We start from the raw sequence: 15,929 nt of genomic DNA, 5'->3' as shown, positions 1-15,929 counted from the left end.
TATTTGCACTGTGAAAGAGAACAACTCCGGCGAAATACACAGGAGGCTGGTTGCAGTGCAGCCTTGTTAGAGTTTGAAAAATTCGGACAGCTGGGAGACGCTTCTTCCAATATTAACTTTGACATTACTTTCATTTTCAAGTCTGAATGCTAGTTGCAATGTGAAAATACAATCAACTTTTACTATTAGTGCTCTGAAACTTACCTAACTTTTTTTTTTAAGATCCTGTAATTCAGAAATTAATTTCAGCTTTGGTTGTATGGGCAGCTGGGGTGGAGGGAACCCATAGCTTAACAGGAGTGGGGAAGAGAACTCCAATAATTGAGTTTAATAAAAACAAAACAAATTTAACTAACTAAAGAATCACTCTTGTCACAGTGGCCAGCCTGATGCCTATGGGAAGACCACAGCTGTAATAAATATTTGGCCACAGAATAATTCTTAGAGGCATTTTTGCTGTGCTTTGTGTTTCCTGTGTCTCTTTGGCCATGCAGAAACTGAGAAGCTGGCGCATCCTGATATTTTGCCCTCCCTGTTGAAGCCCCAGCCAGTAGGCATCTTGTTTGCCTTCCTTCCAAAGATGCAGCCAAGGAAGCAGTTAAGCAGAAAGAGGGACCAGCCCTTGCCATCTCAGCTCAGCTTCTTCCAGCAATTATTGTTAAGAGATTTCTCTCTCCGATATTAACTTTGGAGCCTATGTGTCTGGAAGCAGCTTGAGCAGTTGGGCTTAAACTGAATAGGCAATAACAGCATCATTGATGTCGGCCGAAATCAAAATGCCTTTCTTCTTTCCCCGTTTAACACAGCTGAAATGTCTCTCTTAAACCTTTGCACATGCAAAGTCAGAATGGAAGGGAAAAGCATTATTTGGTACCTCTTAAAATAAATAGCGGTGTGTGTGTGTGTGTGTGTGTGTGTGTGTGTGTGTGTGTGTAGAAAAAGGTCTAAAAGGCAAGCCCGAATGCTTATCTTTGCTTCTGCCGGTGCAAGGGTGCTGCTGTGTGTCTCATAAAGATTTCTGGCACTGTGAGAAAACCTGGTCAATTTCAGATTCTTTCTTGGGACCTGTCTGAAGTGTTGACAAGCGGCTCGCCTGAATATTAATACACTCTCCATCATCAAAAGCTGTTGCATACCCAAAGGATGAGAAATATTTTAATCAGCTTTCAGCTTGTCTAGCAAGAGTCAGTTTATTCCATTGGGATTATACATTCGTACACTCTTTTCTCCTTTTTTTGTCTCCACGCGCTCTCTGTCTCTTTTTCTCTGCTACTTTAAAAACTGGAGTTAAGCAAACATCTCCCCCCCCTCCTCATTTTCTTGGGCTGTCTTTGCTGTGATTTAATTGCAAGATTTTAAACAATTAAATATTAAAGAAAATATTTTAGTTTAAAAAAACAAACCAACAAACCTGGGGGTAGCCATCCTCTTTATTTTCCTGTTCCTTGATGAAGTCCCAAAGAAGGAGGCTAAGGCAGGGGTGGGAAACTCTCCACTCTGTATTCTGAATTTAACCCTCAAGGCCCCTCTAGCAGGCCTTTGGGACCCTCACCAGGCCACACCCCTCACTGGCCTTGCTCCATAGCCCTCTCGCCCCATGCTTTTTGCCTGGCTGGAGTGAGTTGTTGAACTCTGATAATGCCTCTTATTCACTTGGATGGAGAAGTGTGTAGAAACCTCTGGCTTTCGTGTGGCTGGAATATAGATTGTCGGAGAAAGGTAAGACGCACTATTGCCTTTGACCGCACCAACCACTCACACGTACTTCCCAGAAGACTGCCTACAGGGGAAATGCATCCCTTGGGCTGAAAAGGGTTCCTCACCCTTTGCCTTCCTTATTTCATTGTTAGGGACTGTGTCACACATTTTTAGACCCAGTGTTAGGAACAGCTGACCACTGCCCCTGTGGCGAGTTGTGCCACTGTAGAGTCTTCCGATTTATTTATTTATTTATTTATTATATCTATTTCTATACTGCCCTATACCCAAAGGTCTCAGGGCATTTCACACAAAGGATCACATACATAAAATCAAAATAAAAAACAGCAACCCAAAACACCCCATAAAAAGAGCCATCATTTTAAAAAGGGTATAGGATGTAGATCAGGTCAGGCAAAGGCCTGGTTAAAAAGGAACGTATTTGCCTGGCACCTAAAGGTGTATAGTGAAGGTGGCAGGCAAACTTCTCTGGAGGAAGCATTCCACAGATGGGGAGCCATTGCAGAGAAGGGCCGTTCCCGTGTTGACACCCTCCTGACCTCTCGAAGAGGAGGCACACGAAGAAGGGCCTCACGAAGAAGGTGATCTCAGGGTCCTGGTGGGTTCTTATGGGAAAAGGCGGTCCTTGAGGTATTGTGGTCCTGAGCCATTTAAGGCTTTATAGGTCAAAGCCAGCACTTTGAATTGGGCCCAGAAACTAATTGGTAGCCAGTGCAGTTGGACCAGGATCGGTGAGCAACCTGGCTGCTGAATTCTGTACCGGCTGAAGTTTCCGAACCGTTTTCAGAGGCAACTCTACATATAACACATTGCAGTAATCTAATCTTGAGGTTACCAGAGCATAGTCAATAATAATTAGGCTATCCCTGTCCAGATAAGGTGTAGTGGGGCCACCAACTGAAGCTGATGGAAGGCACTCCGGGCCACTGAGGCCAGCGTCCTGAGACTTAAGCGACAACAAAGGATCCAAGAGTACCCCCAAACTACAAACCTGCTCCTTCAGTGGCAGCGTAACCCCATCAAGAGCAGCAACCTCCCAGATCAACTGCGTCCAGGCTGGCCATTGGTTTCTCCCAGGTGCAGGAGGTTCTATAGGTGAACTTCCTGTCCCATGGAAATTTTGGCTGAGTGGCAAGGTCTCCTGGACTTCTGGTGCCTCTTGTGTTCCTGATCTTGCACTTTGCTTCTGATTCTTGCCTTGTTCTCTGCTCCTGCCTTCTGGATTGCCCTCTGCTCCTGAGTACTCCTTGGTTCCTGGCTTCCTCCTTGATGCCCTAGCCCTCACATTAGTTGAGGGTGAGATGATGTTAAAGGCAGGGGAAGGCAGTCTACATTCAGCCAGAGCAGGTCTACTGCTTGCAGGACAGAAAAGTGAGCAAGCTTTTATAGAGAGTGGGTCACATGACCAACTCTGGCCAATGGCTGTAAGGGGGTTGATGGCCCTGACTTAAGCCTAGTTCCAGGCTTCAGCCAGAGAGTACAGTACAGGAAGAACTTGGTGGTGGTTGTGCAATTATTTGTCTTTTTATCTTCATACTGCTTTTCTTCTAAAGAACTCAGGGTGCGTGCACCCCTTTTATTGTCACAATGACCCTGTAAGATAGATGACACGCAGAGAGTGAAAGTGACTGGCCCAAAGCCATCCAATGAGCTTCACAACAAAGTGGGGGTTTCGAACCCAGGTCTCGCCAGTGTTTGTCCGACATTAGAAGAGTTCTGCGGGATCAGACCAAAATTCTATCTTGTCCAGCATTCTGCTGCCCACCAGGGCCATTCAGAAGCCTCCAGGAAGCCCAGAAACCCATGTCAGCTATTGTGACATCCTGATTTTGTTACTGAAAATAGCATGGCTAGACCTTCTGCCATTGATCTGTGCTATCCTCCTTTAAAGCCACCTAAGCTAGCGAACCTCACTTTACCTTGCAACAGTGAGTTCCATAGGTTAATTGCAAAAAGCACTCTCTTTTGTCAGTCTTGAATCTATTGCCCATCTATTTCCTTTGGTGACACTGAGGTCCAATGCAATCTTCCCAGCTGTATGAGCCCAACCAACAGCATAGCTGATGGCCAATGCGATGGAGTTGTATACCTCAAAACATCTAGAGGGCACCAGGTTGGAAAAATCTGTCCTGATGTTATGAGAAAGAGAAAAAGTTGCTGAAGGCTTTGCATACACATTGCCCCTGCGTGTATTTATTGATGTATCTATAGTCCATATGTACACATACACATATGTACACAAACACGCATAATATATATTTATGTATGCATATGTATGTCAAGGGGTATGCAACCTATTATAAGAATAAAATCAGCAAATAGAACCCATAAAATGTTAGTTTGCCTCTGGGAGGTTGTCAGTGGAAAGTGCTGCATTTGTCCACCACTTCTCAGCCACCTAGGGCTGGCAGTTAGACCTAAGGGAAGCAACCAGCCCTTCAGCCTGATGAGGATGGTGGGAATTGGGCTTGGAGGGAGCTTTTCCAAGCTCACCCAGTGGATCCTTTAAACTGCAAGTGAGATTGCTCTAAAGTTTAAAGGATGATGCATGGTTCAGAGAGGATAGTTTTGACCAGAAAACACAGGTACATCTGAGCATGCATTTCATTGAAAGCAATAGGGGTGCATTCCAAAAGAGCTGAACATAGGATGTGCACTGGTTATCCTTAGCATCTCCTTAGTTAGATCAGCCTCGGGCACTGGGAGCTGAAGAAAGGGATCCACGTTTAAGGTTAGAAATCAACAGCATGTTGTATTTAAATTATTGGGGGCGAGGAGTAGGAAAGGAAATATTACAGATAAAAAGTAGAAGCAAAATACAAAAATGTATTTTCTCTCTGCCTTCCTACCCTTGTTCCTTTTCACAGTGGAATGTCTTGTGTAATTTAGAGGGTGGGTGATGCTGAGATAAAATTGGAAGGGGGCTCTACAAAAGTGGCTGTAGCAGCTGTTGGAACTGGTAGCTGCTACAGTCACAATAGGCTCCCCATGGGTCACATGGAGCCTTTTTCAGTAGCTCCTGTGTGAACTCTCCAAGTCAGCAAGTCAAAACAGGTCACAAGTACAAATATTTCTGCTTAAGTTATTTGTAGATCGTACCCCACATGTCCAGGTTGGACTAAAGAATGGAGGTAAATTTTGTCTAAAAACCATAAGCCTTATTGTTCTAGTCTCTGAGAGGCAGGAATCTAGCTTTAAGGTACGGTACATAGAAAGATAATGGATTTAAATATAATCTGGATGTAGCTGGATAATTTCTGCAACTGTCTTTCATCCAAAGTTTCATAGGTATTGAGCGTTTCTGAATAAAGCATAAGCTTGGAAAAGAAGTTAAAGCTAGAGAAAATGTGCATGTATTTAAATATTAAACCATCCTTCCTAATGTCTTATTCTTAGGATTCAGTCCTTTCAAACTGGCACAATATGTTAAAGAGTTTCTCTTCCTAGTATCTCCCACTCTTTGTGCCCTTAAGTAGTGCTGGAGTCTTGCTTATATGAGGTGTTACGATTTCCTGATGACTGGTTATGTTATTTATGATGCAAAGAGTGTTAATCCTATGGCAATTAACACCCAATTTGGTTCAACAGCATGGTGATGATGGTGGTTAAAGATCTGCCTCCACCCCTTTAGGTGTTCAGTGTGTGTTCCTGTTTGGCTATGTTTACTTTTGAGGTTCTTTAAGCTAAGCATTTCCCTTTTTGATTTGGAAGTTGCTGTATCTTTCATATTCTACGATGCATTGTTAAGAATTGGCACCAGATGTAGCCAGATAGGTGGATAAAGCAGAGCTGAGATGACTTGCTGCCCGCGCCAACAGTTTTCCAAAATGTGCAGATTGACTCCAGAATTTATTATTATTATTATTATTTTCTCAATTTTTCCACCCTGGGAATCTGGGGAAATTCTTGGGCCAATCCAAGGAAAGCTTCACAGAGCTCATCCATCTCTCAGTAGCTTTTCTGGCCTGTTGCTGTACTTGTGTGTTGTGTCTTGTCTCTCCCCCACCCCGTGTGTGTGTGTGTGTGTGTTTGTCATTTGTCTCTGCAAAGCAGAGGAAAAGCCATACAGTTAGCAGTCTTGACAGAAAGTGTTGAGGCACATCAGACAATTAGCCTCACTTTGCAGGACAGAAAGCAGAAATGCTTCCCGACCACCACCTTTTGTTATACCTAGCTGTGTTTAAGGCATATCCTTGCATATGGCATTGTGGCTTTCAGCATGACTTTCTGTTTAAGGTTGTTTTACTGCCGTCTGCCAGTCAACCGTTGGCTTGTGGTTAGCTGTAGTTCTCTTATACAAATATGAGACATTCTTTCTGTTGTTACAGACGCACACACACACACACACACCTTTCCTTCTTTTCCTGCTAACCTTCCATCATATATCATTAGTTTCACTCGGGGCTCTTAAAGGAGTGATCTGTGCTTCTATTGTTTCCCCTCAAGAAGCCTAGGGAAGGAGAGGTAAGAAGAAGGACATTCCCCAAACCACAGAAAAACACAATGGATCATTTAGACTGCAGTTCTAACCATGCCTAGTCAGAAGCAGATCCTGCTGATGCCCAAGTAAGTGGGGTTAGGATTGCAACCTTAGTCAGCTGTACTTGGGATGTGAACATGTGTTCTGGGCAGCAGTGGCTGCTCTCTCTCTGTTACAGAGATCGGAGGTATTCCTTATTCTCTTGTCACCTGGGCTGGATTCAGATAACCTGGTGCGCTACTGGAAGCCATTGCAAGGACTCCCGCTAGTGCAACGGGACTCCCCCTCTCTGTCTCCACTTCTGCCTCCTCCCAATCCACTCTCGAGGATTGGGGAGAACCCCCGGAGGTTGCACATGCAAGCGGGAATGCTTGTGCTAATGGAATGACCTTTATAGCACCATGTAGAATTCCACCTCCTGCCTTGAAACTTTTAAAGTGCTAGGGTCACATTCCCTTGTGGGCATGCCTGTGGTGGGTGGGGCCAGATGCATTTGTACAGTAGGTTACATTCCAGCCATGTAAAAGCCAGAGGTTTCCATATGGGGACATGCCCCCATCCACACACTCATCTATACATCATGTAGACAAGCAAGATGCATTGTCACAGTTCAGGGACACATTCAAGCCAGCAAAAACACTCATTGAGGGTAAAACCTGACAAGGAACCAAAGCACCACATAGAAAGGCCTTGGAAGACCACATTTGGACCCTAGGATTGAGGTCCCCACCCCTGCAATAGAACCATCAGTGTGATGCATGGAGTATGAGTCTAAAATATGGCAGACAGGAAACAATGGAGAAAGGAGAGGGAAGCAGAGATGGGTAAACAGGGAAGCAGCGTGTGATGTACAGCTGTTTCAGTTTCCTACACCAAGTAGGCAGCCTTTGCCAACCTGGTGCCCTCCTGGTGTTCAGGGCAGCAGTTCTAGGAATGGATCCATATTCATGGATAACTTCTGCTCCATTGATGACCATGATTCTGAAGTCGTCCTTTCATTCCTTGATTTTTTAAACCAATCTCTATTCTTAAAAGCAGATAAATACTCTTTTTTAGACTTTTGAAATAAAAAAAAATACAATTGTGGAAAGTTCAATGCATCTATTCTATAATATGGCCATCTTAAACTCTCCACCATTGTCTCTCTTTTAAAGAGAACTTGGTTGTCATTGTGTTCCAGATCCATACACCCCTCCCCATATACTTAAAATCTTTGTTCCTGGGAAGAAAAAACGAACTTCTGAGCCTGATATTGCCGGTATAGCTGAGTGTAAAGAAATTCTGAATCCTGTCCTTTGAGTAAATTCTCAATCTGACACAATAAACATCAGGAGATTGAATTCACCTAATATATTCTTAATCTCAAATAGAGAAAGGGGGGAAAATGAAACGTGAAACGATTCCCACTGGGGATGCTGTAAATCTTACAAAATACATACGCTTTCTGTTTCAGCATACATCAAAGCGAGGTGGCTCCGGAGATTAGAATATGTTTTTAATCTTAGTTTGATGAGCAAAACTTTCACTGTAATATTTATTATGAGTGGCTTCACTTGTGTTGCCTCTTTTCTTTGTTCTGTTTATACACGGCTTCCTTTCTTCCTGGGGGGAAAAAGAGAGGGAGGGAGAAGAAGTTGGAAGTATCACTTTTCACAAAGCGAAATGATAGTGCAGTGGTTTGTTCATTTTAAGACCAATTGTAAGTCCACGTGGCAGATACAAACTTTCCTTTTGTTGTGCTACCTCCCCAAGGAAAATGCCGCTTTCCAATAGCTTCCCATGACTGCTTCTCATTTCTGTAGGAGTATCAGTAGGTTCAGCTGACTGTGGGAGGATCAAACGGGGAAGGCGAATGGCGGGTTTGAGAAATGTAGCCAATATCTTTTGTTGTTTGCTTAGAAGTTCTGTTTGTTTCCTATGATATTTCCCCCCCCCCCCCTTCCAGGGCTCTGCTACAGAAGAGACACAGGGTAGGGTAAAACAATGGATGTTTTTGTCCTGTGTCACACAATCTTTTCCCTTCCTCGACCCCTTGAAGATACTTGGGCTGGGAGGTCCGAAGACCCTGCCCCACACACTGAAAAAATGCACAAGGCTAGCTCTGACCCCAGCAGCTACACCCCCATATTCCGCATGTTAGAAGTGGCTCTTAATACATATTGGTCTACATGTATAGAGTTCCTCTGTGTGGGAGTGGGGGCTAGCTGGACCAGGGTTCCACCACATGTGAAGGAGCTCTGCACCCATACATGTGTACCCTCAAGACCCTATTATTGCAAAGCACTCTATGTGGGGCTACTCTTGGGCCTGGCCCAGAGGCTGCAGCTGGTGCAAAATGCTGCGGCTCAACTGTTGATGGGGACAGACTATCGCCAGTTCATAACTGCAGTGCTCAATAGCTTGCACTTGGTGCTTATACAGTGGTACCTCGGGTTAAGAACTTAATTCATTCTGGAGGTCCGTTCTTAACCTGAAACTGTTCTTAACCTGAGGTACCACTTTAGCTAATGGGGCCTCTCGCTGCTGCTTTCTGTTCGTGTGATTTCTGTTCTCATCCTGAAGCAAAGTTCTTAACCCAATCTACTATTTCTGGGTTAGTGGAGTCTGTAACCTGAAGTGTCTGTAACCCGAGGTACCACTGTACATTAGCAGCCTAGCTCAAGATTCTTGCATCACTTTACAATGCATTAACAATTTGGGCCCAGGATATCTCAAGGACCAGCTATTCCCTTCTATCCCTACCTGATCACTGAATTTTTAGGGGAGTCCGTGTTAGTGGGCCCACATTGGCTTGTATCCACCAGGAACCATGCATTCGGTATTGTGGGACTGCCTTCCAGCTGGGGTCTGACAAACCCCCTTGCACCTGAACTTCTGGCACCTGCTGAATACTTTTTTTATTCCAGCAGGCATTTTACTTGATATTTGAATTTATAGTCTTCACTGATTCCTATATATATATATTGTATTGTATCTTTGTAAACCATTTAGGGACTATTTTAGTTAAGTGGTATATAAATTGAGACAGTTCAGGAATTGGTGATCTATTTTCACTGTGTGTGTGGTAGTCCAATAAATGAAGCTACATCACCTGGGCTATTATTTCAGCAGTCAGGAGGGCTAAACAGCTTGCAAGATCCTGTGCCCTTCATGTTTGAATTCTCTTCCTGAGCAAAGCAACATTTATGTACGGTAAGCCTTTGTTTATTTCCACATGCAGACACACTCAATCCAGATAGCTCAATGAAGATATCAGCCCAGGATGCAGCAGTGGTGAAAAAGACAAATTCTATTGCTAGGGATCATTAGGAAAAGCGCTGAAAATAAAACTGCCGATATTATAATGCTGTTACACAAATCCATGGTGTGACCGCATTTGGAATACTGTGTTCAGTTCTGGTTGCTTCACCTCGAAAAGAACATTGCAGAGTTGAAAAGGGTTCAGAATACGGCAACCAAAAAGTTTTTATTCCTCTCATTTATAGCACTAGAACTCATGGACTGAAGGTAGGAAGACACAGGACACATAAAAGGAAGGACTTCTTCATTCAGTGCACAGTGGAACTTGCTCCCATAGGTGATGGCTACCATCTTGGATGGCTTTATAAGAAGAGGTTTAGACAAATTCATGAAGAACTGGAGGCAGTAATGTTTCTGAACACCAGTTGCTGGAGGAGACCACAGGAGGTGGGAGTATCCTCTCATGCTTGAGTCCTGCGTGCAGGTTTCCCACAGGCATCTGCTTGACCACTATAAGAGAATGCTAGACTGGATGGGCCAATGCTCTTCTTGTGTTCCCTGTTTTACTCTTTTCTGTTGCCAAACCGAGTGGCTCATGTTTAAAAATGACTATGCAAAAGCCGCAAAGAGGTGCCCAGATGGTGATACCTGGTATCACGACACAGCCTAATTGATCAGAAACTACCAGGCATAAATCGGGCAATCTGCTCTCTCCCTCCTCCCTTTGTTTTGTTTTTACCCCCCCTTAATAAAAACCTAAAATTTCAAGTTGCCAGAGTGAAACACGCCACATCTTTAGAGGTCAGATGGGGCTGAAACTCAAACAGCTGTCTGACAAACATCCTGGATTGTTTTTAATTGTCTCCCCTTTCTTTGACAGCAGTAATTCTTGTTTTTATTGTCAAGAGGCTTTTTCCCTCAGCGCAAGTGCGCCATCCTCCGAGGTCACATGCTTAACCCCTTGGCATGGCTACAATATAAATGGCCCCCTTTTGTTTTCATTAATACGTATCCAGAGTAGTATATGGGCAGAATGCAAGGCAAGGGGGCATTCACAATACTTAAATAACTTATTGTTAAAAGGGGGGAGGACCAAAGAAAGCATATTTTTTTGTCTCTGTCTCATTGTGGGTTGGTGCAGCCCGCTTGATTGATTTGCCAAGGGAGAGAACTTTTGTGTGGCATGTTGATCTTTTGACCTGGAATACATCTTACTGACCTCACAGGTTCACTCTCTTTCTTCCTCTCTTAAGACAACTTTTGTTATTCTAATACATCCAAAACAGTAGGAATAGCTAAGGTTGGCTTGTTTTTGGGCCCACCCCAAAGGTGCTGGCGGGGGTGGGGGTGGGCACAGACTGCTTGCATTCCTTTTTCATACCTTAACACCTGATGTGCCACCAGATAAAATTTCTTTGCAACACGAGAGAAACGGGACACCCAAATGAAACAATTCCCAGAGGGGTAGCCATGTTATTTAGTCTCTTAGCAGCAAAAACAATCCGAGAGTCTTGTGGAACCTTTTAAAGACTAACAAATTTAGTGCAAAGCCCACTTTGTTAGATACATGAAGTGTGAATTCTTAGCTGGCAGGAACATAGAGGAGAAAATAATAATATGGAAGTTGAATGGCAATAAAGGTGCTAATAATAATAATAATAATAATAATAATAATAATAATAATAATAATTTATTTGTACCCCACCCATCTGGTTGGGTTTCTCAGCCACTCTGGGCGGCTTCCAACAAAGATTAAAAATACATAAAAATACATCAAAATGTCACACATTAAAAACTTCCCTGAACAGGGCTGCCTTCAGATGTCTTTTAAATGTCAGGTAGTTGTTTATGTCATTGACATCTTATGGGGGGGGGGGCGTTCCACAGGGCAGGCACCACTACCGAGAAGGCTCTCTGACTGGTTCCCTGTAGCTTTGCTTCTCGCAATGAGGGAACCACCAGAAGGCCCTCGGCGCCGGACCTCAGTGTCCAGGCAGAACGATGGGGGTGGAGACGCTCCTTCAGGTATACTGGGCCGAGGTGATAATTGGAGCTTGAATATATGCTGAATAGACACTCTAGCCTTTTACAGTAGTAGAATTATAGAATTGTAGAGTTGGAAGGGATCCCAAAGGTCATCCAGTCCAACCTTTTGGGCTCTGACTACTGGCCTGCTTGGGTCACAACATTAATCTCTGCTCCTGCAGGACCCTGTCATTTATCAATGCAAGCTCTTCCACTGAAACCTGAGGTTGTGCATTCAGCTGAAATATGGCAGTTCTGTATGTTTCCAGGTCATTAAAAAATGTGCTTCCCCCAACCCCCTGATTTTTCTTTAAAAAAGTTTGAAAGTTTATTTTATTTTATTTAAGAATGTAAATAAGAATTTAGGGTTTGGGGCTTCAGCTTTAGAACCACCAAACTCCTTGATGTGTTTCAAGTGTGCTTTCTGAAAGACATACTGGCTCATTCTTAGCAAACCCAGCTGAGGAATATGCCCTTGGTATTTTTATATGAAAGCTTCATTTTGCAATTGTTCCTCTGTGTAAATGGAACGTATAAATATACCGAGGAAGGCAAAGGAAGCTATTATCTCTAGAAGATGAGCCAATAATATATGCTTATCAAAGCAGAACACTGCTCTGAAAAACTGCAAGTTATACTTCAGTGAGGATTCATGCCAGAAGCAAGAGCAGTTTACGGTGGTCTCGCCCCTCCCCCCTTTCAAATTGCATTAATCAGGGTAAAAAAACAAAAGCATCTCTCTCTTTCTGTTGTTCGTGTTTGTTTACCTAATTGCAGCTGAAGAAAAATCCAGGTATAGATCTCTGAAATGGAAGCTTAATTAACTGGATTCCTATTTTTGCGTCCAAAGTGGAAATACTGAATGTGTGAAGCGAGGGAACAGGACCACCTCCCTCCACCCCAACCTTTGCAAATTCATGAGTTCTTCTACACAGAGAATAGAGACATGCAGTTTGTATGTGCGTGGGCCGTTTCCCTGAAACAGTGACCCTGCAAAATCTGGCATTCTGACCTTGGTTTCCAGTAGTTTTTGGATGAGCTTAGGGTTGCTTTGACTCATAGCTAAGGCAAGGCTGGCTAATATTCATGATCTCACAAGTATGAAGCTGCCTTATACTGAGTCAAACCACCAGTCCATCTAGCTGAGTATTTTCCACATGGACTGGCTGTGGCTTCCCAGGGCTTTGGGCAGGAGACAATTCTGGATGTGCTTGGGATTGAACCTGGGACGTTGTATTCTACAAGGAATTTTTGACTTAGTTCTTGCATAGGGAACATATGTTCAGCCTTGTAGGCAATCTTTGGGTTCAGGATGCAGAGGAACAAAAACACATGCTATGCTATAGTCTTCTATTCAGAATGTTTGCAAATATGGTGACTTGTTTCCCTTGTGAGAAGTTAGACCCTCAGCTGGATCCTTTTGCAAATGAGACTTTCTTTGTTGTGTCCTCTTGCTTTCCAAAAAGATTTTCACCACCATCCTGACACACACATTCCTGAATGTTATTTATACTTCATATTATCTTCTGTGTCTTGGTTCACTACAGCTTTTGATGGTTTTGATGTTTTGAGAGGTGAGGGAGATCACAGGCAAATCAGAATCCTGTTCATCTATAGATATGACAGTACAAGTCCAGGTCTGACCAACTGGAGCATCTTTTCCAGCTCGGTTCTCACACTGGGATGGAAAGTCATGGCAGAAAAATTGTGCCACCAATGCTGTGATGAACAAATATGTCAGGTTCTGTTTCTCATTTCTTCAGCATTTAGTTCAGGTCTCCACATTTTTGCATCCATTTGCAATTTGAAAACAAAAAGTCTGCATGGAAACGAGTCGGTATCGTAGTGCAAATTTCCCCTACTACTGAAATTTTTCAAGCAATGTTAGCTAAAATAATGCAATTTATATGTTATTTTCAGTAATACGGCCATTTTAAAGTTCAGTTCCTTTAATCTGCACCTTTTTTTGGTACTCATTATTAGGTTGGAGAACTGCATCACAAAATCCAGGTCAGTGCTAACCTCGAAAAATAGCTGTGTTGTGGTTCACATACTGCTTAGAAATTAGTTAGGCTTTCATCATTAAATCTGAAACGAACTGAATTTCAACCCCATTCCTACCAACTCATGGATCACTGTCCAAGAGACCCTCCTGCCCCTTTCTGAAACTGAAAGACCTCTGTACCTTGAGGTCCCTTCCAGGTGCTGTTCTGATTCTGAACACAAAATGCCTCAGCAGTGACTAACAGAGCTCTGTTTTGGTGGGGAGATATCAGGGAGCAGGAATGTGTGCACAGTTGAATTTATTTTTTAAAGATGGACCCAGCCCAACCCTTATTCCCAAATGAGGGAGCCTTCCTTGAAACAGCTATTTGGCTGAGGCCCAGTGTGGATAGATATTTGCTTAAAGGTCAATGAAGGTTTTCTGTGGACAGCTGCTGTACAGTATCTTTTACCACCTTTGTTATCGGTTGGCATCTGCCTGTCTCGGGAGACAATGTAAGTGTGCACCTTTGGTGGTGAAGCCAAACCGCTGGAGAGTTACAGTGTCTGCTGTGGCTGTAGAGACCAATACAGGAGAGGCATGTTTTGTTGCAGCTGGAGCGGAGGAAGACATCCAGTTGTGCTGTTGCAGGTGTACCATGGTGTTTTTTCTCCCTGCATTCCTCCTAGCGGTTGTTCCACTGCTGTGGATGCACAACCAGATAGTCTGTCTCCAGGCACTGTGGTCATCCATAAGGGATTCCCACAGGGAAGGGTTAATGTTGCCAGCCTTCATGTCATGTTTGCAGACATCGTTGTAACACAGAGTTGGTCTGCCAACAGGCCTGGTGCCTGAAGGCAGCTCCCCATAGACCACTTCCTTGGGGATCATGCCATCTCCCATTCTGTGGACATTACCTTTTTTTATTAGTTGACCTATTTTCTTAGAGAACTCCCACAGACTTAGACAGAATGTCCTTCTGTGTGGACGTCTTTAGGAGTAGGGCCTTCTCATTTGTCTTTCCTACTTTCTTAAAGTACATAACCTGAATAAGCCAACTTTTCCACTGAGATACTGGGGGGGGGGTATTTATAGATTTTTCTATTTGTGGGGAATCCCCCACCAAGGTGGAAATGGGATTTCCCACCATACACTTCTTTTGGGAAGCAAAGGTAATATTGACATCTACAGTGTATATAAAAGATGACTTCTTAAAACGCTGCTAAGTAAATATTTTGGATAATGGAAAGTGCCAAAAGTAATGTTCCTGCCGATGTATGTCGGATACTGCCAAAAAGAGCTTTGTGGAGAGGATTAAACTTTTTAGCATTGTCATTTTAAGAGGCTTCAAAGGGAAACATTATTCTTCCTCTATTGCCGTTTTAACTGCCGCAATGAAAACAGAGAGACCCAAAGAGAGACTTTTGTTTTGGAATTTGACGTCTATGTTGAGTAGGCACCTCCCCCACTTACTTGACTTCCTTATGCATTTGGGTTCATAGCTTACCATGAATGGATACGGACAAATATATATAAAACTTCCCCTCTAACCCTCAGCACTCTATGTATGCTCTAACAATAAAGGCCTTGACTGTCTGTTATGGTTTAGTCATACAGGCCACATGACCCGGAAAGCTATCTGAGGGCAAAGACCCTAACCACTGCTACAGGTAACAAAGGTGTTTTCAGGGTTGGGTTACTCACAAGGCGACTGTGGACCCACAGATGAGTCCTCACTATTTAGCCTGCTCCTGGACCTCTTAGCACCAGCACTTTGAAGACTGAAGAGTGGCTCCACCTTCACCACCTCTCGGAGCTCCAAGAGGGCTCTTCGGAGGGGTCCTCTGTACTGGTTCCAGGAGTACCCTTCCTGTTCATCAAGGTCCTTAACCTGTGGAGTGGGTCTGGTTCATCCTTCAAGGACTTGGTGTCTGGCACCAGGTCACGGTTAAGCATGCCATTCTTATGTGGTCTTTCAAATAATATTCCTTAATACTGGGGAGGCCTTTGTGACTGAAGCACCTTATTTTTAACCTTTTGATGTGCTTCCCCTCCCTTTGCTATGTTTACCTGTTGCTGTTTTATTTGTAATCCATTCTATGAAAGCTTCATGGTATCCCAAGTCTCATCATTATTCTTTGCTTCCATCACAGATTAATAGGGCCATCCCTCTGGAAACTTTGCAAATCACTTGAGATTTTGAGTTGGAGGGTGATATCAGCATGTTTTAAATAAACAAACTAAAATTCCATAATTCATTTTAGGTTAAATTAGAGTCCTTACCAAGTTCATCTCATCCCCCCCCCCAAATCCCTGATGTGCGGGGTCTTATTTGACCCCAGTATTTTACCCTCCATGTGTAGTTGAATAAGTGAGTTCTGATCTGAATACTACTCAGAGTAGACCCATTGATGTTAATGGACATGGTTAACTTTGTTAGGACTATTAATTTCAAGAGGTCTACTCTGTGTAGGACTTAGT

The 15,929-nt window shown here is 43.5% G+C and overlaps 1 protein-coding gene across 8 annotated transcripts in view; it reads left to right on the top strand.

Moving 5' to 3' along the window:
* FTO (FTO alpha-ketoglutarate dependent dioxygenase) overlaps window positions 1-15,929 on the top strand; it is a 252,999-nt gene that overhangs the window by 87,056 nt on the left and 150,014 nt on the right. The window contains exon 8 of one of the 8 annotated variants that reach the window (XM_081924068.1): window positions 9,685-10,203. The exons of the other annotated variants lie outside the window; for them this stretch is intronic. Within the exon in view, the coding sequence (XP_081780194.1) occupies window positions 9,685-9,690 (6 nt within the window). The 3' untranslated portion in view covers window positions 9,691-10,203. Of the gene's footprint in view, window positions 1-9,684; window positions 10,204-15,929 lie in introns of those variants that run through there. 8 annotated transcript variants of the gene reach the window in all.

This window comes from Podarcis melisellensis (genome assembly GCF_964234715.1).
Source record: "Podarcis melisellensis genome assembly, chromosome: 8".
In the NCBI taxonomy this organism is placed as follows: domain Eukaryota; kingdom Metazoa; phylum Chordata; class Lepidosauria; order Squamata; family Lacertidae; genus Podarcis; species Podarcis melisellensis.
This window is presented reverse-complemented; position numbering and strand designations above follow the sequence as displayed.